Here is a 25,198-nt window from a genome sequence, read left to right as displayed (position 1 = left end):
GAAATATATTTGAAGTCACGGGTCACACTCTGTAATAAAACAAATAATGAAATATACCACTTTAAATAATACTTTTTTCCTCTCTTAAAAAGAAACATGTAAATGCCTTGGAAAATGTGTTTCACAATAAACACATTTGAAACGAAATTAGACTCTTTGCCCCGTTTTCCTGCGCTAGAAATGAGCACCCTTTCTGCTTTTAGACTCTTTGCCCCGTTTTCCTGAGCTAGAAATGCGCACTCTCTCCGCTTTTAGACTCTTTGCCCCGTTTTTCTGCGCTAGAAATGCACACCCTCTCCGCTTTTAGACTCTTTGCCCCGTTTTTCTGCGCTAGAAATGCACACCCTCTCCGCTTTTAGACTCTTTGACCCGTTTTTCTGCGCTAGAAATGCGCACTCTCTCCACTTTTAGACTCTTTGGCCCGTTTCTGACACCTAGCGTTCAAACTTTAAATCTCACGATATAAAAACCTGCTTAACAGCGGGCCAACTTTCATTCTATTTCTAAAATACCTCGCGGGCCGCTCCAAAAAAGGAAACAGGCCGCAAATGGCCCGTGGACCGTAGTTTGGACACCCCTGCCCTAGATGGAATACAGTCCATTGTTCACATTTAAACAGTAGCCAGTAGGGCATATTGTCTCGTTTTTGCCACTCTAGAGGGCACTTAAGTAATGCTTTTTCAACCATAAGGGCACAAGCAGTGGGGCAGTTGCCCCCCCTGCCACACTACTGAGTCTGTCAGTGCTTGTAGGCCAGACTTTATTTGCTTTATCTGGCCAAGAAGATGGATATATATGAAAATAAATGTAGGTATGTATGAATAGATAAGTTCTCGCTTTTATTGAAATTACTAACTCTTGGTGGTCCAATAGAGAGTGAGATGAAGCTGTACTGGTGTGTCTGAACATGATTAACTGGTCTTTAGTGCCGTGGCAGTGTAACCTAATATAGATTTGTTCAGATCTGATTTCTAACGCTCTCTGTCCTCCACATCCGATCGAGCCGTGCTGCTACTGCTGCTGCTGTACTTCATTACATAATAAACTCCGCACTAAAGCTAAAGATGTAATCCTAACCATTTCTTTTTACAAACATTTCGATCTCAACATTAGTTTCCATGGCAACTGAACCCACTTGAATTTCTGCAAAAGAGTTGTTGCACAATAGAGCGAGCGCGAGCTCTCCCACAGAAAGCCTGTTCAGCTCTGTCCCCAGGGCAGATCCTGCTCCAGCAAGCAGTGTCAAGGCTTCTGTCCGGGTCCAGCCAGACGCGCTTGGACAAAGCAACACAACAGCCAACAAAGGCCTGCGCTTCTGAGCTGTGTGCAACCATTCTAAGCAGGAATGTGGAGGAAGTCTGGATGCTGAGCTGTTGTACATCGGAGATTGTGGCCTTCAGCCAATGGATCTTTAAGACCTAAGAATTAAAGTAAAAAATAAAGTTTTGTTTAAATGTTTATGGACACCCCTATTACCCTGATAACTGCTTATGTGGGGTTCTAATGGGTCAAACATGGGCTAAGTGGGTATACGGTATATGGTATATGTTTATTAGTATATGTTCGATTAAAATGAAAATGAGTAAATGGCTGAAATAACAAAAAAGATGCAGAGCTTTCAGATAATGCAAAGAAAACAAGTTCATATTCATATATTCAGAAAGTTCCCAAATCAGTATTTGGTGGAATAACCCTGGTTTTTAGTCACAGTTTTCATGCATCTTGGCATGTTCTCCTCCGCCAGTCTTACACACTGCTTTTGGATAATTTTGCCACTCCTTGTGCCAAAATTCAAGCAGTTCAGCTTGGTTTGGTGGCTTGTGATCATCCATCTTCCTCTTGATTATATTCCAGAGGTTTTTAATTTGGTAAAATCAAAGAAACTCATCATTTTTAGTGGTCTCTTATTTTTTTCCAGAGCTGTATGCTTTTAGTGGGACACACTTGGATTCCCAAATGGGATGTTTCACAATATTGTAAAAAACATTTTCATGATATACAGTATTTACTACAATGTATTGACAGGTAGATAAAATGCATAAACAGTGTCAGACTTTTCCATCCCCAGAACAATGTGGTTAGAAAAACATTAAAAAATTACCTTTTGGTTGAAAATGACAGATCGATTAACCTTTTTTTTTTTTTACTTTTAAACAAATATACATGTAGAAATTGCGTCAACATGTAAACATGTTTTTAAAAAAAAAGTCTTAGTGGGTAAACATGGGTTTTATTTCATAGTACATTGTTTCTTATTTAAATTTTGCAGCATATCATCCAATTGAACAAGATTACACTGTCTGTAATAGAATGTAAAGTTGGGTCAGTGTGCTTTAAACACTGAGGATATCCTCAATATGCTTTAAAAAGCATATTTTTAATGTGATAAAATACTGTATTATGATGGTTACAGCCCACTTTAATCTTATATTGGTCCCATCTAGGCCCATTTACAGCGTCCATTCCAGACAGGCCCATGTTTAACCTTTCCTGGTTCTGTTACTGAACATGATGGAGCCCATCATTGACACCCATATCTGGGCATGTAAAATGTATCTCTTGGGCATGTTATCTGTAAATAGTTAATTCAGGTACTTTTAAAAAATTAAAATTAATCAGCAGGTGTCTTAATACATCACTGGGTAGCCAGCACGCTCGGAGGAAAGCACCTGATCCCCAACTCTGATACCTCAGCCAACAGTCTTGAACAGTCAGGTATTGGACGCTGGTGTCTATGCTAGAAATCATTGCATTAGCTCAGTAACACTTCCAGAAATCACTGCCAAAGCTCATTTAAAAGGAATGAATATAAAATGTGATGTTTTAAATTATCTTTGGCTCATTTCACTAAAAAGAAGCTTGTACAATTAGATAACTTTTGCCACACTGAACAGTGTGGTCTGGGTAGACAGATTTTTAGAATCTTTAGATCTTTAGAAGCACTGACTGCGGCTGGAGTCACACCGCACTCTGGACCTGGACCGCACACCTTTCAAAGCCTGTATCGCTGAGAACCTGAAGGACGTTTATGTAATTCCTGACAGGTTTTCACCTCGGCTTTGATGAGAGCTTTTTTTTTTTTTTTTGTATTTTCTTTCGCTTTGTTACCTGGCAACACACTCTCTACTCTTGGCTACTCGCGATCAGGTTCAGGCCTAAACCGAGTCTTATATAAAAGCACGTCCCGCGCGCCGCAACGCTTCAAACGGTCCTCGTGCGTTAAAAAACAGTGTGCAGCGCTAAATGCAGGTCATTTTCAGCATATTCTCAGCGAGATGAATCTCTCATACATTACAGGGCTGTGTGCAAAGCATTGAAATGCACTTTGCCTGCCTTGGCAAGCACATTGATTTTCTCTGTTTCTTCCCACCCACATGCCCCTATACTCTTATGTGCGTTTTCTGAAAGCACTCATGGCTCCCAATCTGCATTCATAATTGCTTCCTGTGTTGGAGTGGCGGAGTGTGTGTCCATGCTATAGGTGCCTGGAGGGGCTTAAAAGAGACATAAATATATACACTTGAGATGGCGGTGTGTGTCGGAGTAATGGGAGTTGAGGGGGAGGGAGGGTGCCTTCCATCGGAAAATCACTCCTCGTTGTCAGAGGATGATGTGTGTGGAGCTGCTGTGATCACCTGCCATACTGGCTTATTTTAGCAGCTGGCTAATCTGAAGAGCTGAGACTGTTAAAATCAAGAATTTAACTTTAAATTTAAATAGTTTAAAAACGTTAGTTTTTAATACTAGAAATGAATGAGGGTTAGCAAAATATCACAAAAAACACTGAGATCACATTCTGATATATCTTTGTATTACAAGATCATTTAAATCGACAGTCTGTAAATTTTGGAGATTTGGTGATTTAGTGACCTCTTTGGTGGGAATATGTAATTGCACAGAGCACGTGGAAGACTACTTTTAATGCAGGTTAATGTAAAAAATATATATGCTTACGTTAATTTTGTTAATTTAGGAAATACTCTCAAAATAAATTGAAAGATTATCCAAGAAATCTACCAGACCACTCAGAATATATTAGAATGAATATATTTAGACATTGCAGGAATGGTCGTGCCAGTACACTAATACCATTAATTAAAACAGTAGCCAGTTGGGCACTTTGTCAAGTTGATATCATTTAAAGCGACAGTCTGTTAGTTTTGGGCAGTTGGTGATTTAGTGCCCTCTCTGGTGAAAATATATAATTGAAGATTTTCAAAGCTTTTAATGCAGGTTCATATAAAAAAAATCCGTGTTAAATTCTGTGTTTTTGAGTATACTCTTTGGTTAATTTTGTTCATTTCTGAAATACTATCAAGATGAAGAGGGAGATTACCAAAAAATATATATACCAGACCACTCTTTTTTTAGAATTAATATATTTAGACATTTCAGGAATGGCTGTGGCAGTACACTAATAATTAATTAATTAAAATAGTAGCCAGTATGGCACTCTGTGAAGTTTTTGCCACTCTAGAGGGTACTTTAGTAATGCTTTTTCAACCATAAGGGCACAAGCAGTGGGGAAATTGTCCCCCCTGCACCGCTACCAAGTCTGTCAGTGCTTGTAGTGGCCAAAAAGATGGATGTGTATGAAAATGAATGTACAGTAGGCATGTATGAATAGATAAAGGGACAGTTCTCGCTTTTATTGAAAAGATTGATGATTAACTGGTCTTTGGTGCTGTGGCAGTTTTTTTCAATTTGTTCAGATCTGATTTCTAACGCTGTCAGTTGGATTTCTTTGTATTACAAGATCATTTAAAGCGACAGTCTGTAAATTTTGGGGATTTGAGGATTAGTGACCTCTCTGGTGAGAATATGTAGTTGCACAGAACATGTGGAAGACTACTTTTTGGGGGGGGGGGGGGGTCACATTTTTAAATAGTCACATTTTTAAAGCCATAGCTAATGATACTGGCTAAAATTGATGAAGTATGAAGTAAATAATAATAAAATAATACTAATTTATAATATATATATAATATTCAAAACTGGAAATAGAAATTAGTGAGAATACAAATATGATTAATACATTAAAATATAAAGAAAACAGTTGATAGTTTAAAATAACAAAATAAAACTAATTATGTTCAATGTGTCTAATGGAATATTCTTCACTTAAACATTGTTATATAAAGTGTTATATATTGTAGAAATGTTTCTACAGTATATATCAGATTTTTAAAAAGAGAATGAAATTATGAAAATACATCAAATAAGAAAGATATCTACTGTACTTTAATGGAAAAAGCTGGTTAAGGAATGTAGGAATTTTTAATAAATTTGTACAGTATAATAAATAATGTAAAGATTACAAGCGCACATAAATGAACAGTTATCCTATTTTCAATTAACTACTATACATATATACAAAGTGGCAAAGTGGCTAACACTTCTGTCTTGCAAAGAGAAGGTCATGTATTTAATTGCCACGTTAAAAGGCATGTAACCAACAAACAAACAAACTATAAACAACATATAGTTCTGGAAAAAGTGTTTAGTTTGCACTTATATATCCCGGTCTCGTGTTCACACTGACAGGACCTGTGGAACTGAACCAGAACGTCTCTGAATGATGTTCTCCAAACAGTCTGCCGCTTTCATATGACTCAAAGAGCCAATCAGAAATAAGAACAGCAAAATGTGTTTTCGTGATTGGTTCAGAATTTCTTTTTAAAGATAATTTTAAAAAAAGTCGTTGCTGGCTTTACGCTTGGGGGGGCAAAAACTAAATTTGGGGGGACAACACCCCCCCCCCCCCCCTCAGCCTTCCCCTAGAACTGGCCCTGCCTTCCAGCTAGTTTACCAGAATAAGGTACCTGTGTTTTCACCAACACCAGACTCCCAAGATGATTCCAATGATGATGATAATGATAAAGTTACTCTTATATTATGTCCTGCTAGATGCACAAGGATGCTTTACAATCACACTGTATACACAGTCATTTACACTTAGCACTCAGCGAGAATCGTCAGCCAATAGCGCACAGCATACTCTCAACCGGAAACAACCATCCACCTGAAGGACCGCATTGAACACTGAGAAACTGACCCAAGACAGAGTGTCCTAATCTATATCTGGTTATACAGTCATGCACACATTAACACACATACATCAGGGCAATTTAGAGCATCAAATTTACCCGATCTCTATGTTTTTATATTGTGGAAAGAAACCAGAATTCCAGGAGGAATCCCACACAGACACAGGAGAACACAGAAACTCCCACCAGATACTGTAGGGTCTTGAACCCAGGACCCCAGCGCTGGAAAGTGCTAACCACTAAGCTGCCGAGCTGCGTTAAATAGAGTGTTAAATGGAATGCAAAGAGTTAAAGGTTATTCCTAGTAATGTATATACAAGCCAGGAACCATGGGACCTGTTTTGCAATCTACGCACCTTCTGCAGCATATGGTCGATTACATATTCAGAATAAAAAATAGATGTTTTTTAGTCAGGTGCCCTGTACTTGGTGAAAATACAAAAGGCTGTTTGCTCAAAAAACACTCATAGCAGAAGCTATTAGGTTCTATTGTTCTTCAGCCCACTCTCATTGACTTCTCTTAAAAGTGCCTTTGAGTCAATGAGTTCTTTCTGTTGTGTTTGCTAAGTATGAGGAAAAATATTAAAATGATCATACATCATTATAATCTACTGCATGCTAAAAGTAAAATAAATTAATTAAAAGGTCCTTATTCTCAAACAATTACAATACAATACAATTACAATATCAACTTGCCATCACCTTGAACCCTAGGTTGCTTATTCAGCTGTTAATCTTAATGCAGAAACATTTGGGGATCATGGAGTTCCACAGGGCTCTACTGTAGGGCCAATTAAACTGAAGTGAAACTGTAGATTTTGATTAGGGAGGTGACACAATAGTCTAATAAATGGGATAATGTGCTTCTGTAATCATCTCTGCAAAGCCACCCTTAATTTAAAAAAGTAGATTAAAGTATACTAAGCTTTATTATGCTATAGTGCACTAAAGTGTTCTTATAGCCACTTTATTAATCAGTATATTTAAAGAACGCTAAAATGGAACAACTTTTTGTACTTATTATTATACTTTAATTGGGTGTACTATAAAAATAGTACAAAAGTCTTACTTAAATTGTGCTAAAAAAAATGGAACTCTTTTAAATATACTTAAGTAATATTTAAACATACTACTTCATGTACGTAACCCCATAGTTTAAATATGCTTACAGTAAAATTATAATACATTTCATAGGTATTAAATCTGTATCACTATTATACACCAAGTATATTATGAAAGTACTAAGAATTGATGTTAAATATGTGATCTATTTACATTAGAGTACAAATATGCTTCTTGTTCCTGATTTTTGTTAAGTAGCACACTTCTAGTACATTACGTTGGGTATAAAACTGTAATTAAAAACCCGGTTTATTCCACCAAATATTGATTTTTGAACTCTTAAAACTTGTATATGATTTAATATGCTTTATCTTCATTATTTATGGTCTGAAAGCTTTGCATCTTTTTTGTCCAAATATATAAAATAAAACAACAATGTTCATTTTACTCAAACATAAACCTATAAATGGCAAATTCAGAGAAACTGATTCAGAAACTGAAGTGGTCTCTACAATTTCCAAAGCTGTATATATATATATATATATATATATATATATATATATATATATATATATAATAAACATAAGACAGTTGCACTCTTCACATTTGATTGACAGTCCACCACATTGGATTACAATATTTGAAATGGTGAAATAAAGTCATCATTCTGCTCCACTAATTATTAATTATGATGTTTCTACAACATAATTTGTTGAGGACCATTCTTTCAGAAACCAAACATTTCCACACAAACCACTCATGCTCATTCTATTTTGTAATTAAATTGCACACAGATAGTAACCTGTGTATCATTTGCAGTATTACGAATGGAATTTGGACACACAGTAAGTAAAAACTGCCAAAATCAAATGATGTCAAAAGAGATTCAATGTTTTTGTGCTGCAGCAACAATTTAATACAATTATTAAAGGTTTCAGATTTGTTTTATAATCTGCTGTGCTTTAATAAAAGATAGACGAATAGATATAGTAGGAATATTGAGGTTTGTCCAAAAGCTTGTAGACACCAGAGTTGTTGTTAAAATCAAGGGTAACAACTGTGTTTGTTTCCCTTACACTTAGCTTTAGAACTTTGCTGTGAGAATTTGATGACATCCAGCCCATTAGGGAGCTCATCTTTTTGGAAACCAGCCCATTTTCTCACAAATGACACATGCTTTCTAAATATAATGTGTGTAACATTTGTATTGTATTGATATATATAAAAAATAAGAGACCACTTAAAAATGGAAAGTTTCTTTGATTTCACCACATTAAAAACCTCTGGAATTTAATCAAGAGGAAGATGGATGATTGCAAGCCATTAAAGTAGCTGAACTGCTTGAATTTTTGTACCAGGAGTGGCATAAAGTTATCCAAAAGCAGTGTGTAAGACTGGTGGAGGAGAACATGCTAAGATGCATGAAAAATGTGATTAAAAAACAGGGTTATTCCACCAAATATTGATTTCTGAACTGTTAAACCTTTATCAATATGAACTTGTTTTTTTTTTGTTGCATTATCTGGGGTCTGAAAGCTCTGCATCTTTTTTGTTATTTCAGTCATTTCTCATTTTCTGTAAATAAATGCTCTAAATTACTATATTTTTATTTGGAATTTGGGAGAAATGTTGTTCGTAGTTTATAGAATAAAACAACAATGATCATTTTACTCAAACATAAACCTATAAATAGTAAAATCAGAGAAACTGATTCTGAAACTGAAGTGGTCTCTTAATGTTTTTTTTTTTTTTTTTTCCAGAGCTGTATAATGATATTTCTGATATACTGCCGAGACCCAGAGTGAAACATCTAGACCGCTGATCTTAATTTGAAGTCTTCACTGCAATACATGGTAGATCCCAGGCCTTAATAAGGTTAATATAACAGGTACATTAGCAAGAGATAACCATTTTTGGTTTCACAGGCGCAGATTAGTCTTAGAAAACTAGACTAAAAAGCTAGTTTTAGTGGTACGAGATTATGCTTAATCCATGTCATTTTAATCTGTATATTATAGTTGAAAGTATATTTTTCTTGGCTAATCCAAGAATGGTCAGATTGCAGGTATTCCTGTTATTGTGAAATACTTTAAATTTGAAAAAGGAATATGTGTATAGTCTACTTTATAAGCATATTTGACATAAAGTATTATAAATATACCATTTACAGATGGTGTCCAGAAGATGTCACCAAAGTATCAGTCTCTTATTGTGGCTGCTCTCTCTTACTATCTCCACAGTAGCAGTAAGATTGCAATAACAGAGAAATAGAGTTACCTACCATCCACAGTGGCTCTTGAAAATAAGTTTTCTGCTACTGTGCTCTTAAAAAAACTCATCTTTGTCTCTGAGAACAGAAAAAACTCAAATAATGTAGTACTTATGGTTTTATCTTAAATCTTGTATTTTAAGTAAGTCTTGTTTCTTTACAGACAAATAAAATACATTATTATTGTACATAGATTAAAGAGTGAGTGAAGAACAGAGTGTTTAAAAACTCCAGCAGCACTGCTGTATCTGATCCACTCACTGTACCAGCACAACACACACTAATCAAGCATTTTAAAAGGCATAGCCAAGCTAAATAAATGCATTCCTACATCTCCCTTAACATTTAATATTGTAGTCCCGGTGTCAAAATATGTGGATGAGATGGGACAAAAAACATATGTACAGGGATTTTCAGTTATTTTCATGTTATTTTCTATTTATTTAGAATTAAATAACAAATGATTCCTGCAGAAGATGAATTAAGATGAATGAATTAAATGGAGAGAAAGCTGATGAAAGATCCAATGCATCCAGTAGCATTGTGTGTGTTTTTGCAGGATTAACTGTGGATTTTGCTGTGTAGTATATTACTTATGACTATAATGTACTGGATTTATCTTTTACGTGCTGTAGACATGACAGTAAGGAAGGGAGGTACTGGTTTCCATTTACACTCCGAAGAAATAATTGACCCCCCAATTATCAATGTATAATTCACACCCTGGTTGAGAGTTTGGTTCCCGTAAATCTCTACTCTTCTACAAAGGCCTCACACTTAGACTTAGGAACATTGCTGTAAGGAATTGAGATCATTAGGGTCTGGTACTGATAATAGATGATATGTTGGAGAAGTATAAGCTGATGATTGGGTGCACCATACAGTAGCTGAACTTCTTTCTAAACTAGTGTCTGGATACTTTTGTACTTATAGTGTAGATACACTACCTGTCCAAAATAAAGTACCCACATGTATTTAACCCTTGTGTGGTGTTCATATTTTTGTTACTCGTTTACTTTGTTACTAGTATTTAATTCAGCAAAATTAAGCAATTTTACATTAAAATGCTTTACACATGCTTGCTTCACCTAAATTGCAAGCAATATAAACAGCTTACATGGTTAATATTTGCCCTTTACCTTTCTTATGTTACATTTCTTTCAAAAAGTGCTACTCTTGTTTTATTAGTTTTTTAATAAAATGTAAAAGAAAATGAATTAAACTCAAGATATTTAATATTTATATTTAATATAAATGTGTGTGTGTGTGTGTGTGTGTGTGGGGGGGGGGGGGGGGGGTACAGTGTGTGTTTATCAAAAATGTGTTTTGATATATGTTTTTCACAAAAAATGAGCCAATGCCAATGAGTTTGAGTTAGAAAAAAAATTATTTTTTGTATCATTTGATGAAAAATGAAAACGGGTCCCAAAGACCCGAACACCACACAATGGTTAACTAAGCAAATGATGTGGGGTTGATGCTGCAGTTGTTTTTCTATCACAGAAGGAATCTCTAAAGCAAAAAATACACATAGATTAACTGGAATTGGGCTTGTAAATCTATAAGTATATTTGGCTAGGAATATTTTTTCACATAAATAAAACTTATTTTACAAGTAACTCTTCTGTGGGGCCCTTATACAACAATGTTTACCAACCCTGTTACCCTGTTACCAAAGCTTAGTTTAGTGTTTCCTGTTCAAACACATCTGACTCAGCTGATCAGATCCTTTTCACACCATTCATGAGGTTCAAAGAGGTGTGTTACAGTTGGGACACACTGATTTATACCAGCTGAACTCTGTGCCCTTTACACACCTGAGACACACACACACACACACACACACACACACACACACACACAGGTCTGCTTGTCCAGTGAAGAATGTGACCCCGCCCTCCAGTACACACACATTTATATTCCTGCCTTTAGGCTGTATTATCATAGTCTCCTGTATTACTGTAGCTCAGTTTGTGAGGTTTTTGTTCATGTGTACTATTTTAATCTGTAAAGGTGAATTTAAGCAAAAAATACAATAAAAGCACAGATATTAAGAGTAGTCAGATGTTAAATGCTCTGTTGTTGTCACAGATAAGGGTGGAGAGGATGGACGTAAATGCAGATATAACTTGAATAATATCAAACAGAAAGCTACAGCAAATAAAACAGAAAGCATATATAATATGTGACAGTTGTAGAGAAACGTATTGTCGAAATTGTTTAGAATTGTTCACAGTTGTGGTGAAGTACTACTGAAAGATTCAGTTCAGGTCAAGTCTAAGCTGCTCTTTGAAGGTCAAGATGGTTCCAGAAAGTCCTGGTCCACCATTGTAATCTTGTTGGTGCTAGACAAGTTTATTCATATTGGTGGCTTAGTTTGGTTAAGCAGACCCCTTGCTGGTCAACTTAACCAAATTGACCAGCCTGAACTGGCAACCTTTTTTCCAACAGGGATCAAACATCTAAATATCTAAAAGTTTCATGCCTGTAAAAATATTCTTTTACATAAAACTATATTTTTTATTAAATATGTTGATGCAAAGTTGATCTGCATGATTCCAAGAACTATGTTATATACAACATATTAGTTTTAATAAAAAAATACTTAAGTTTTTTTTAGAAACTATAACAGGTTGTGGTGATGCAAACTGATAGATAGATAGATGAATCAAACAGATTGTCTTTTAATGATAGGTCCTACAGTTACTCCACCCAGGAGTTGGCCAAATTCAACTCTGGTCAAGGTGACTTGGTTCGCAGAACCATTCAGAGTCTCAAAATCCGCAAATCATTTTACACATTTTGGTCTGTCATATTACGCTCCTTTCACTGCATAAAACAAAATCTTAATCTTAATCTTAGTAAAATGATCAAATTTCAAGGCAATGAATTTTATTTTTTCTTCTGATAAGTTTGTCCTACTAAGAATGGTAGGTTTATTGTTTTGCTTATTTTAAATATACTTTTATTTTGTCTTACTTACACTTGTGTCTAAATTTAAGTAGGAAAAAAACAGATTTTTGCTCGTTTTAGGTCTTACTTTACTCTTTTTGAGATTTTGAGATTGCTTATTTTAAAAATATATTACTAAGACAATTTTGCTCACCATACCGGCACATTTTTTTTTGCTTAATATAAGCATATACATCTCAGTATACGTATATATTTTGTTTAGTTTTTATATATTATAGATTTTTTGAAGTGTTTACAGAGGTTGCCATTTTTTGCTACATTTAGTGATGTAAACATGGCGTTGTTACTGCTCAGATGTTCAGATGGTAGATTACTTTTTATTTTATTGAAATAAAGATTAAATATGGATACTCTTGGATAAGTTCTTCTTTAAAGATTGCCGTTTTACCTCTTCTGTCTGTTTAATTCTGTAACTTCCTTGTCCTGTCTCTTGTCTGTGTTTTTAGCGTTTGGTTGTCTGGTATTGTGCGTGTTATATGTCAGTCAGGTTGCTGTTTCTTTGTTTTCTGTTATATTAGTTTATTCCGTGTTAATTCTAGAAGTCTTTTCTGTTCTTGCTGCTTGTTTTGAATTTAGTTTTGGTTTGTTGTTTGTTTTCTTGTACATAAATTACCTGCGTTTACATCCACCTCACGTGTTTCATGTTTTGCATTGCTGTCGTGATTTTTTTTTTTTATTCAACTAGTACTCAAAGGTAGTTCACAAAGGACAATCTGTGTTCAAAGAAACAATCAATCAAACATATGTAATAGAATATTTCAGACCTTACTATTTACCTCTTTATTAAGGTGGAAATAGTGTGAATTTGATTTATGGTAAACTATCATTTTAAAGACAAATCTTAACCTTCCTACTATGTTCAGATTTGTAAGAAACAGCACTCGGTGCATGTTTAATTATCCAAAATATGTTTCAAATTTCCATTGCTAATTATTATTAACATAGTCAATATAGAGTGCAGTGGTGTTTCTCACCTATAACAGGTAATGGTTCAGTTAGGATAATCAACTCGTTTTTTCATGAAAAAAAACATGTTCAAACTTTTTTTTAATGTTTCACTACTTTAATACTTTTGAAAGACCAACATATAAAACCAATAGTTTTACATAACATTAAAACATAACATTGTACTTTTGTTTTAGTATTTGTTTTTGAAGGGGGTGGTTGCAAATGTGTGAGATGAACCATTTTCATATTATATGTTGATTACAGTAATTAAGGCAAGCAGAAGTTTCATACTGAAAAAGATACTGTAATTTTCTGAGATCTTCAAACTTTAACAATTTGACCTGTAACATAACAGGAGGGTTAAACAAACCAGTTTGTGCTTTTATTTGATTAAAAGTATTAAAATCTCTTACTTTTGTTCTTCTCCAGAGGTAAACACACACTGTATCCCTCCCTCCCATTCTCTCTCTCTCTCTCTCTCTCTCTCTCTCTCTCTCTCTCTCTCTCTCTCTCTCTATTAGCTGTGAGAGAGCTTCAGAGTGTGTATGTGTGTGTGTGTGTGTGTGAGTGAGTGTATGTGGAGAGAGACAGAGCCTGAACACAGCAGCTGCTGCTATGGACTGGATATGAAAGTATGATCATGGCGTGGAGTAGAAGACCACCACACTCCACGGGACTGCTGCTGCCGCTCCTGCTGTGCTGTTCACTCTTTCACCAAGTCAGCACCCAGGTCTCAGTCAACGAGATCTCAGGATTCAGCCTCAGCCCACCTTACTTTAACCTGGCGGAGGGGTCCAGCGTCTCAGCCACTGCCACCTGTGGAGAAGACCACCTGTCCAGACCCAGGTCAGACCTGTACTGCAAACTGGTGGGAGGACCCGCTATAGGAGTACCCAGTCAAACTATCCAGGTAAACGCACGTGAAAGCGTCTTATCTTTATTGAGTTCCTGTTCCACCTTAACGTTTAATGGTGAATCAGAGCTGTAGTTACTGTTGTTTAAATGTTTGATGAAGCTTGAAAATTCTGTTGTTACCTTAAAAAAAAAAAAAAACATACCTGTGTAGCCTATGCTAGCCTAGCTGGAATAACAGTGGTGTTTTCATTAGTACTTTTAAAAAGTAGTTAAAGAGTTTCCTGCTTAATTGGGAGTTTTGTTCATTAGTTAACGAGTTGAGTCAGGTGTGCTAGAGGAGATAAAGTCTAAAATTGCAGGTTAAGGTGTTGGTGAACTCCAAAACACCATATTAGCCTAGCCTAGCTGAACTTTCTGTGGTGTTTTCATTACAAAGTGAAAGTCACAGTATGTACACTGCAAAAAATCCATTGGCAAAAACTAGATAAAATATATGCAGATTAAGACAAATAAATGTAACTTATATTAAGCAACAAAAATCTACCAATGGGGTAAGCAAAATTTTCTAAGTAAGATTTCTTACAAAAAAAAGTCACTGTTTTTGGAAACAAGAATCAGAATAACTTGATTGCTGCTTGATTGTGCTTATTTTGAGTTCAAATAACTTAAAATAAAGTACAAATTCTAAGTAAGAATGATTAAGATAATTATCCCTAAAATAAGCAAAATAATCTAACACTTACAACGCTCAGTAACAGACAAAAAGTCCCATCAGAGAAGAAAATAAGATTTATTGCCTTAAATTTAGAAATTTTCATTTGCTAAGATTTTGTTTTTTGCAGTGTGAGGGTGGTTAACTTTGTTGTTACTTAAAAAAAAACATTGTGTAGCTTATCCTAAACTAACTGGGATAACTGTGGTGTTTATATTAGTAAGTTACTTTTAAAAAGGAAACATCTCAACTATTTCCTTTAAGAGTTTCCTGCTTAATTGGGAGTTTTGTTAATTAGTTAATGAGTTGAATCAGGTGTGCTAGAGGAGGGAACGTCTGAAATGGCAGGTTAAGGTGTCGGTGCACTTCAAAACACCTTGTTAGCCTAGCCTAGCTAAACATTCTGTGGTGTTTTTTTTTATTACAAAGTGAAAGGTACAATCTGTAGGAAACATCTCAGCTAGTTAGCCTACCTTAGGTATCTGTGGTTCCCACAGATATAAATGCTGTTATTTCCAGTTTAGGTGTTAGTTAGTATTTATTGAGTTAATTCAGGTGTGTTAGAGGAGGGAAAGTGTAAAATTGCATATGTTAATGTGCTGGTTTCCTGCTAAAAAAGACCAATAGGTCACCCAGAAAACATGCTGTATGCTGGTAGGCTAGCTTGATAACTAACTCTTGACCAGCATAGGTAGTAGGATTTTTTTAGCAGGTTAAACTGTGTGGTGGCCTCCTAAACACCTTATTAGCCTAGCTGAACATTTATGTGGAGTTTTCATTACAAAGTGAAAGTCACAGTCTGTAGGAAACATCTCAACTCCTTTCTTCAGAAGGTTTCCTGCTTAATTGGGAGTTTTGTTAATTAGTTAATGAGTTGAATCAGGTGTGTTAGAGGAGGGAATGTCTGAAATTGCAGGTTATAAGGTGTTGGTGAACTCCTCCAACTTCCTCCAAAACACCTTGTTAGCCTAGCCTAGCTAAACATTCTGTGGTGTTTTCATTACAATGTGAAAGTTACAATCTGTAGGAAACATCTCAGCTAGTTAGCCTCCCACAGATATGAATGGTGTTATTTCCAGTTTAGGTGTTAGTTATTATTTATTGAGTTAATTCAGGTGTGCTAGAGGAGGGAAAGTGTAAAATTGCATATGTTAAGGTGTTAGTTTCCTGCTAAATATCCAGCTCAAGACAAGTAGGTCATCCAGAAAAAAAAAACATGCCTTATGCTGGTAGGCTAGCTTGATAACTAGCTCTTGACCAGCATAGGTAGTAGGATTTTTTTTTAGCAGGTTAAACTTTGTGGTTGCCTCCTAAACACCTTATTGGCCTAGCTGAACATTATGTGGTGTTTTCATTACAAAGTGAAAGTCACAGTCTGTAGGAAACATCTCAACTAGTTGCTGTTAACCTACCTCAGGTATCTGTGGTTCCCAGCATGAATCCTGGTTCAGTTTAGTTTATGAATCCAGTTTATGTTGTCCACACACTACACAACTTTGAAAAGACTCTGAAATGACTTGAAAAGGCTTTTAACAGACTATAGTCAGACATCCTCTCTAGACACATCTAAAGACACGAAACAGACTTTTTACTCACAGGCTAAGATTTTGCAAAGACTGGGGATCACTAACTCCAAGACTGCAACTAGATTTTTTTTTCTGAGATTATTTCACTTCATGCTTCTGGTGGAGTTTACATACAATACATGTTAGATATTAGGTTACAAATAATGTGTAAATCAATACTGTGATTTATCAGAGGCTCACAACTTTTCTCCCCATCAACAGTTTGTTTTTCTGCCATACTTATTTTTTTTAATAGAATACATTTTGTGTTCAACTCTGCCTATAAGCTTCTTTCCCCACTTTTTTTGCTTTAAAATTGTATAGCAAAGAATCACAGTTTCACTGCTATACATTTGCCTTTGTTTTAGATTTTAGAATTATATGCAATAAAAAACATAATTCTTGTAATATGTGTATTTATTAGACTTGTTTGTATCAGAAGTAACACTGCACACTAAGACAAAGTAGTGCAAAATAAAACAACTTTAAATATGGTGACTAAAGTGCTGCCTGTGTTCTTTTTTTAAATCGTTTGTAAACAGTCATGTAAAACATTATTGCCTTGCTGCTTCCTGTAGCTCTCCTATTGGTTGTTGACATTGTTCACATCACTATTAGGGTGAGCCAAATCTCAAGACTTACCACAGTATTAAATACGATTAATTTTATCTGAACACCAGGATGCGAAAAAAAAGACTGACTTGAACCTTCAGTCCTAACCACTTTACACTGAACCATCGAGATGACGCATGATTTTAAAATCATTAGGTGTAAGGTCAGCATTAGCCTACCTCAGGTATCTGTGTTTCCCCACAGATATAAGTGCTGGTATTTCATTTTCCAGCAGGACTTGGCACACTGCCCACACTGTAAAAAAGTACCAATTGGTCTTATATGATATTCAAATTTTCTGAGACACTGATTTTTGGGATTTCATTGACTGTAAGCCATAATTATCAACAATAAATTGAATAAATGCTTAAACTAGATCTATATAATATATGAGTTTCACATTTTTAACTAAATTACTAAAATAAAGTTTCTTTTCAGTGATATTCTAATTTCTTGAGATCCTCTAGTATGTATTGTCTGGAGAACCAATCTAGTAAGTTTAAAATAACATGTGAAGTACCAACAGTGCAGTGCAGCTGATTTCCCCAGTTTAATAGAAGGAATTTAAACCTACAAATGTAAAAATGTAACTTTTCTACCTGAATATGCTTGAACATTTATTATTATATGATCATAGTTTTTTTTTTTTTAATAAGTTCTGTCTGGATCAGCTGCTTATTGCTGTTCCACATAGTGGAACATCTCATGGCTTTTTAATGAGCAGCTTAGATCCTCGGCTTGACTTAACTCCTTAAATACAAAGCCAATACACTCACTAACAGAGCTTTCTAGGAGCATAAAACCATGCTCCAGCATTGTCTCGTGTTGTCGGATTAGTGGAATAATGGAGCAGACCAACCTCAGTAGGAGTTTAAAGAATTATGAAGATTTATGAAGATGCAGATTTCATTTTCCAGCAGGACTTGGCACACTGCCCACACTGCCAAACGTACCAATTGGTCTTATATAATATTCAAATTTTCTGAGATACTGACTTTTGAGTATTCATTGGCTGTAAGCCATAATCATCAACAATACAAGAAATAAATACTTAAAATAGATCACTCTGTAAGTAATACATCTATATAACATATATACGAGTTTCAAATTTTGAACCCAATTACTGAAATAGTCACTTTTCAATAATAATAATAATTTAAAAAATATATATATATATATATTTTTGTATAAGTTGTGAGGTGTTATTTTGTGAGTGAGTTAAAACACTGGACAGCATGCTCATGACAAGGTTGATACAGATTCTCAGAGGCATTTATGATTCCTCGCACCGCAGGTGTGTCAAGTGTGTACTGGGAATATGTCATCAAAGGCATTACCACCCACAGTGGACAGTGCAGTCCACCACAAAGTCTGATCAAAGTTTCTGCTTGTTTATTGTAGAATAATGATAATAAGATAAATCTAATTGATGCAAAATCAGAGCTTTGCATGCACTCTGATAACAGCTGCAGGATTTTATTCTTTGTTAACAGACATCAAATCAAAGCTTGAGCTTGAAATTACCTGTGCTGCTTTCACTGATGCTAAATACACACAGTACAGGGTTCTTTAAGCACTGTGTTTGGATTTGCATTAGTCACTATTTTTATATTTGCTGAATCATGTATTGACATGGCGGTCACGTGATCATGTTAAATGCAGGTCTACACAGTACTTTCTGAGGCTGAAAGAGTTAAATGACTTAGTTTTAATAGAGAGTCAGTATTGAGTCACATGCTCTGCATTATAAGACACAGTCAGAAAGCTGGCGTGAGGACTCCAGCCCGTGGCAGTCAGAGCCGGCTGCACGTGTACGGCTCTGATCGCGTTTGTGTGGCATGCCTGGGTTCAAATCGAGTGCGTCTGTCTCTCTAACACTGCTTTCATCTGCTCTGATTTTCTTATGTATGGCTATGGATGATGGTGGTAGGGGTGGGAAATATTATATCGTATACAATATATCGTGACACAGAAATATTGTGATATTAAGAATCCATATCGTGATAATAGGGCTGTTCTGTCTTAAAAGTAGTCTATTATTTACTGTGAAGCTTTAGGTGTATTTATTGTAAAATTGTTTTAGTTTGCAGTTTATATGCATGCACTAAATATTCTGCAATATTTTTGCTGCATTATAATATTTTATGCTATATTATTTATTTTGCCACATTATGATTATTCTGTTATACTATTATACTATATTCCTGAAATGAATTAATTATTTAAGTTTTCCTTTATTGCCAAGTATATCGTTATCGCAAAAATACCCTGAAATATCGTGATATTATTTTAGAGCCATATCGCCCACCCCTAGATGGTGGTGATAACATTTAGTATTTGTATTGCCAATAAAATAGGACTTCTTGCAGCTGATAAATAAGAACCAATTGGCACCATACCTGATGCCGTGGTCTAGAGGGGTATGAAGTACTTCTCTGAAATGAAGGACCTGTATTCATTAGTTTGGGATGAGTAGGTGAGTTTGGAGATGATGAGTTGTCATGGTGATGATCCAATATCCTGAATTTTTAAGTTAATCATTCTTTATTTTTTGGCATTAAATTTCAAAGTGATTAATGTCAGAGTCTTTTTTTTTTCTGTATGCGCTGACATCACCAGTCACAGTGTTCAGCTTCACAAGATAACACCTCACAACTTGCACAGGTGTGGCTGTTCCTAAGCCGTCCCCTGAGGTAACACTTCATGATCAATTGCTACATACTGCTATCCCATGATTTTTGTCATGTCAGTGTATAAGTCTTGGACAACTGTACACATGCATTTGTTGATAAGCTCAGGATTTTACACTAATAAAGCAGTTCTGGAGAGGGGTCTCGTGCAGCTCCAATTATGGAGTAATTACTAGGGGTGTAATTATGCACTCTGCTCACGATTTGATTCGATTAACGATTCACTATTCAAATTCTTTTTTTAACGGTACCGATATTTAAATCAAATTTTGAATGATAAAAAATAAAAAGAAGAAAAAGTCTCCTTATTTTTTTAAGTGTACAAACAATGAAAAAATGCACCTTGTGTAAATGCTCCCTGTACTGTTCTAAGTGTAAACTAAACTACTGTGCTGATTTATTTCTCAATTAATCACTTGTTTATTTAGCTAATACAAAGTGAATGTATCTTTAAGTGGACAATTACAAAAGAAATATAATTTATTTCTAGAATAAATCGTTTTTTGGGTATCATTACTAAAGTATTTTTGTTTTTTGTAGATTTTTTACTTTAATTTAAATTTCACATTTAAAATTCAAATATTTTACTTTTAACTCCACTACATTATTGGAAATCTGTCATTCCTTTTGGTGTTTCTTTAAGCCTGGCGAGCCAAAACATGTGCAGCGACACACCCTGTTATATATAGGAAAAAAACGCTTGTGTGATTGACTTTAGTCAAAAATGACTGACATATCCTCCACTCTTTGCTTACGCCCACTGGTTCTTTGTCCAGCACTAGTGGGATTGTGATCACTGGTGTTTTTTAAACAATACAACTGCATAGCATTACATAAACAAAACATGCAATCTTATGTTCCCACGAATCATCAAATTTTTCCATCGTTATAAACAGCGTGTGACAATGCTTTGTTACACCCTTTGTAATTATGGAATTACAATTTGTAACTTTTAACCTGCAAAGAGCTCCTAGTCTATATAGTAGGCAGCTGTTATACTGACCAATTGACACTTGTACAAGGCAGGTGTACCTTATAAACTGGCAGCCTGGTTTATTTACTTTATTAAAGGCATTAAAAACATGATTGTATCTAATATGAGTGCTCCCACTCTGAGAACTGTTATATATGGTTTATATAGAACATTGTTTATACACACTGAGCCAGGAGTCTAAATATGACTGTGAGAATCTGGGTCTAAACCTCTTGTGTTCTGATTTCAGGGCCAGTTCTGTGACTACTGCAATGCCAACGACCCCGATAAAGCTCACCCAGTGACCAACGCCATCGATGGCACCGAGCGCTGGTGGCAGAGCCCTCCTCTCTCCAGAGGACTGAACTACAATGAAGTGAACGTCACTCTGGATTTGGGCCAGGTGAAAACTCCACTCGGATTAGACTGTTCCTTTTCTAGTCTGGGTGAATGATGTTTGTACAGCAGCAGAGTTTCTTTCTTCTTTATTTCTTAAATAAATAGAAAATAAGTAAAGATTGTTTTTATCTCTGTATACTGTGAGTAAAAAAGGTGTGGGGCCGCTTGAATGCAGTATGAGGGCTGTGGGTGTATGGAGGTGTTTGTGCGGTTGGGTCTTGTCAAAATATACAAAGATCCTGGATATTTTATAGATTAAGCAACCACATGGGACACCATGGCAACCATCTAGCAATCCCACAGTAACCACCTGGAATACACTGCCTGAAACACTTTACCAAGCACTAAGCAGGACCCTAGAAGCCACCTTGCAACCACTTACCAATTCCAATTGCAATCACAAAGCAACACCATAATTACCACACTGCAACTACCCTGGAATGCCAGAGTCAACAAGTAACCTCATAGCAACACCCTTAGGTACCTCCACAACAACCTTACAACACCATAATATCCACTCTGTAGCTGCCTTGAATACCAGAGCCATTTAGTAACCTCATAGCAACCACCTTAGGTACCGCCACAACAACCTTGCAACACCATAATTACCACTCTGAAACTGCTTGGAATGCCAGAGCAACCAAGTAACCACAAAGCAACCACGTTTTGGTACCCTAGCAACCTCCTAGCAACCACCTTGGGTACAATATCATATTACTCGAATACCATGACAGCTACACATAGCAGCCACCAAGAAATTCTGTATTGATCAGCTAAAAAGCAAAAGTAACCCAAATTACAGCAACATAATAACCACTCATCAGCCACTTGGGATACCATAACAACAATGATAGGTACCTCAGCAATCACCTGACAACATATCTCTCTAACAATTACCTGAAATACCATAGCAACCACCTGTTTACGACAGTTTCATCTTAGTGACCATAGCCATAACCTAGCCATTTAGCCCCCCCCTCTCTCTCTCTCTCTCTCTCTCTCTCTCTCTCTCTCCTCTTAGGCGTGACACTCATTTTACCAAATCACACCCATGTTTTATATGCTGCTGCAGGTTTGCATAGTTTAGGAGCCATATGAAATGCCGCCATTGCTCCTCGTCTCGATCACGTTAGGATTTAATTACTGCAGCCTGAGGTTTACAGGCTCACTCCGCTTGCTTTGACATGTGAATCTTTTCCAATCAAGTGTGTAAAAGCTTGGCTCGATGTGTGTGAATTATACCTCATGCTCGATGAACAGTAAAATACCTCTGAAGGCCAAGAAAAAAAAAAGAAAAAAAGAATAAAAGAGGATTCTGGGATAAGGGATGCTAATCCCCCCCGGCTTTGGTCGGTGTTGATCCGTACTGAGACACGTTTTGTCTGTGGTCAGAGGTTGGCACCGAGCAGAACCCCTCAGGAGTCCTATTTTTATACTGTACAGTGTTATTCTCAGCCTTTGCCTCATTTCTGAGTAGGCCAGTTCCCCCCAGCCCGCCAGGGGAATTGTGGGAAGCTCTTGGGCTGCAGCTACCATGCTCCTTCTTTCGGCGTCTCTGGAGGACGAGGCGTGTAAAAATAGAGTGAGATTTTCTCTGGGATATCCGTGAGGAAAACGTCTAAAACTTTAGTGTGGTCGAGATGGAGGAAAGAAGTCACAACAGGATGAACCTGAGAGAGCTGTGAAGATATAGAGCTGTCTGTTAATCACAGTAACTGTTTACCCATTATTTTATTTTGACAAGTAATCAGAGTTTATGTAAAGGGACAAAATACGAGTAAACTCTTAAAACCAGCCTTTTGAAGATTACAGAAAACATTGGCATATTCATAAAGTTTTAAGAGTTCAGAAAACAATATTTGGTGGAATAACCCTGGTTTTTAATCACAGTTTTTATGCATCTTGGCATGTTCTCCTCCACCAGTCTTGCACACTGCTTTTTTGAATAACTTTATGCCACTCCTGGTGTAAATTCAAGCAGTTCAGCTTGGTTTTATGGCTTGTGGTCATCCATCTGGTAAAATCAAGGAAACCCTTAAATGTTAAGTGCTCTCATACTTTATTTTTGTAGTATATATATATATATATATATATATATATATATATATATATATATATATATATATATATATATATATATATATATATATATATATATATATATATATTAAAGCGCCTCGTAGTATATGTGTGTATATATATTGTATACATATACTACAAGGCGCTTTAATAACATACACTGCACTACACTACAATACAATACAGGACACTATATTACAATGCAGTGCAATACAGTACACAACAATACATTTGCTACACTATACTGTGCTACAGTAAACTGTAAAACACTACAATATGCTATGCTACATTACAGTACAATATACTACACTACAATACAGTAGAATGCAATACACTACACTAGGCTATGCTACATTAAAGTGTACTATAATGCACTACAAAATTCTATGCTGCAGTACAATGCACTACAACTCACTACAATACACTACGTTAAGCAATACAACAATATGCTAAGCTATGAAACAATATGCTACGCTACACTACACTACAATATGCTAGATGCATCCACCTGTTGAAAGATGCGAAATCCTAGCGCTTACTGCAGCAGCTGGACCCCTGCTTTTAAAAATAGTATGTGTGTGTGAGTGTGTGGTTATTTTTAGGTTACGTGGGATTCAGGGGTTTTGTCTAATACAGAGGGCAGGGTGGGTTGGTCTCCACAGGACATACTTCCTGTTTGCCCTTTCCTTCAAAAATCCGCCCAAAGTGAGCACCTTCCTTTACTGATAATTTCAATTCTATTTCTGTTTTAAGCGACAATAGTAAGGAACAAGGGTGTCTCCACATTTTCCATCTCATTCAGCAGGTCTTGCTGCTAAGTACACAAAACTGTTCTTCCTAAAAAAATATATATATATTTTTTACTTTCAAACTCAAACGAGCGCTTGGATGTTAATCTACTCACATTTCTCTTCATAGCTGTAGTAATTATCTGGACATTGTAACAGATTAAATGGTCTGTTTAGCTTAAAACTGTGGAGTACAGATGATTTATTGGGTCAAATCAAAGTCTGATCATTAGGAGTGGGTATCATCACTGATTTCCCAGTTTAATCTGATTCCAAATCACAAGGTCTCGATTCGATTTAAAATCTATTTGTTTAGGTAAATTTCAGTTACAATATAAAACTAGTTTAAATATGAAATGTTGTAATTATACAAGGGACACTCAAACTTCCATTATTAAAATATTAGTGTTTATATTATATAGACTTAACCCAAACAGTTACATTTCTTTTTTTAATGACATTTAATGTAGCTTAGTCAATGGCTACACCGTGCTTCACATCTCTATACAGGTTTGGAATGGCCACTTTACTCAAATGTTGACATGTAAATTTATTAGGCTAAATCTAGACTAAAATGTTTGTTTTCATCGACTAAAACTTGACTAAAACCAATAATATCCGATAAACTAAAATGTAACTAAAACTATTATACATTTTAGTCAAAAGACTAAGACTATATGAAAATCACCTCTCAAAATGAACACTGTGATATACGCTTGTATTTTGCTTTATGTAGTTGCCTGCATTCAGGGAGGGGAATAATCCCTTTATTAAATATAATTTTATAAAAAAATCCAAGTGCTTTTGCAATTTAATTTAAACAGACAAATAATGTAAAGGGTCTGAATTTTATTTATAGTTTATATATTTGTCCGCTTGTACTTGTTTTAAGGGCCAAACATCAGGGGGGTTCCGGATCTGTGTGGATGTATAATGACTTTTTAAAATTAATTTAAAAGTTGTCTGGGTACCTTGTACCCACCCGGCAAGATGTAGACATCCTAGTGTCTGTCCACAAGGCTCTGAGCTGCTAGTGATTTTGACCGTAAATCACTTATTCTATCACTTATGAGTAAAAAGAAACCTTTAAGTGTAACAGAAAGTGATATATATCGATATCGGCTGATATTGAAAACTATATCGTGATGAGATTTTTTTCCATATTGCCCAGCCCTACATGTGGGTAAAATATGATTCTTAACATTAATGAGGCTTCGAAAGCCATC

General features: G+C 35.7%; 1 protein-coding gene across 26 annotated transcripts in view; it reads left to right on the top strand.

The window, feature by feature from the left end:
- Window positions 1–13,830: 13,830 nt before the first annotated feature.
- LOC103029844 (laminin subunit alpha-3) overlaps window positions 13,831–25,198 on the top strand; it is a 168,630-nt gene continuing 157,262 nt past the window's right edge. For 22 of the 26 annotated variants that reach the window (XM_049483187.1, XM_049483182.1, XM_049483173.1 and 19 more), the window contains exons 1-2: window positions 13,832–14,209; window positions 20,957–21,109. In XM_049483187.1, coding sequence (XP_049339144.1) covers window positions 13,934–14,209; window positions 20,957–21,109 — 429 coding nt within the window. In that variant the 5' untranslated portion in view covers window positions 13,832–13,933. Of the gene's footprint in view, window positions 14,210–20,956; window positions 21,110–25,198 lie in introns of all 26 variants that reach the window. The other 4 variants (XM_049483164.1, XM_049483161.1, XM_049483188.1 and 1 more) reach the window with 2 other exon arrangements.

The sequence above is a fragment of the Astyanax mexicanus genome, chromosome 8, assembly GCF_023375975.1.
Source record: "Astyanax mexicanus isolate ESR-SI-001 chromosome 8, AstMex3_surface, whole genome shotgun sequence".
Classification (NCBI taxonomy): domain Eukaryota; kingdom Metazoa; phylum Chordata; class Actinopteri; order Characiformes; family Acestrorhamphidae; genus Astyanax; species Astyanax mexicanus.
The sequence above is the reverse complement of the archived record's forward strand: the minus strand, read 5'-3'. Positions and strand labels throughout refer to the sequence as shown.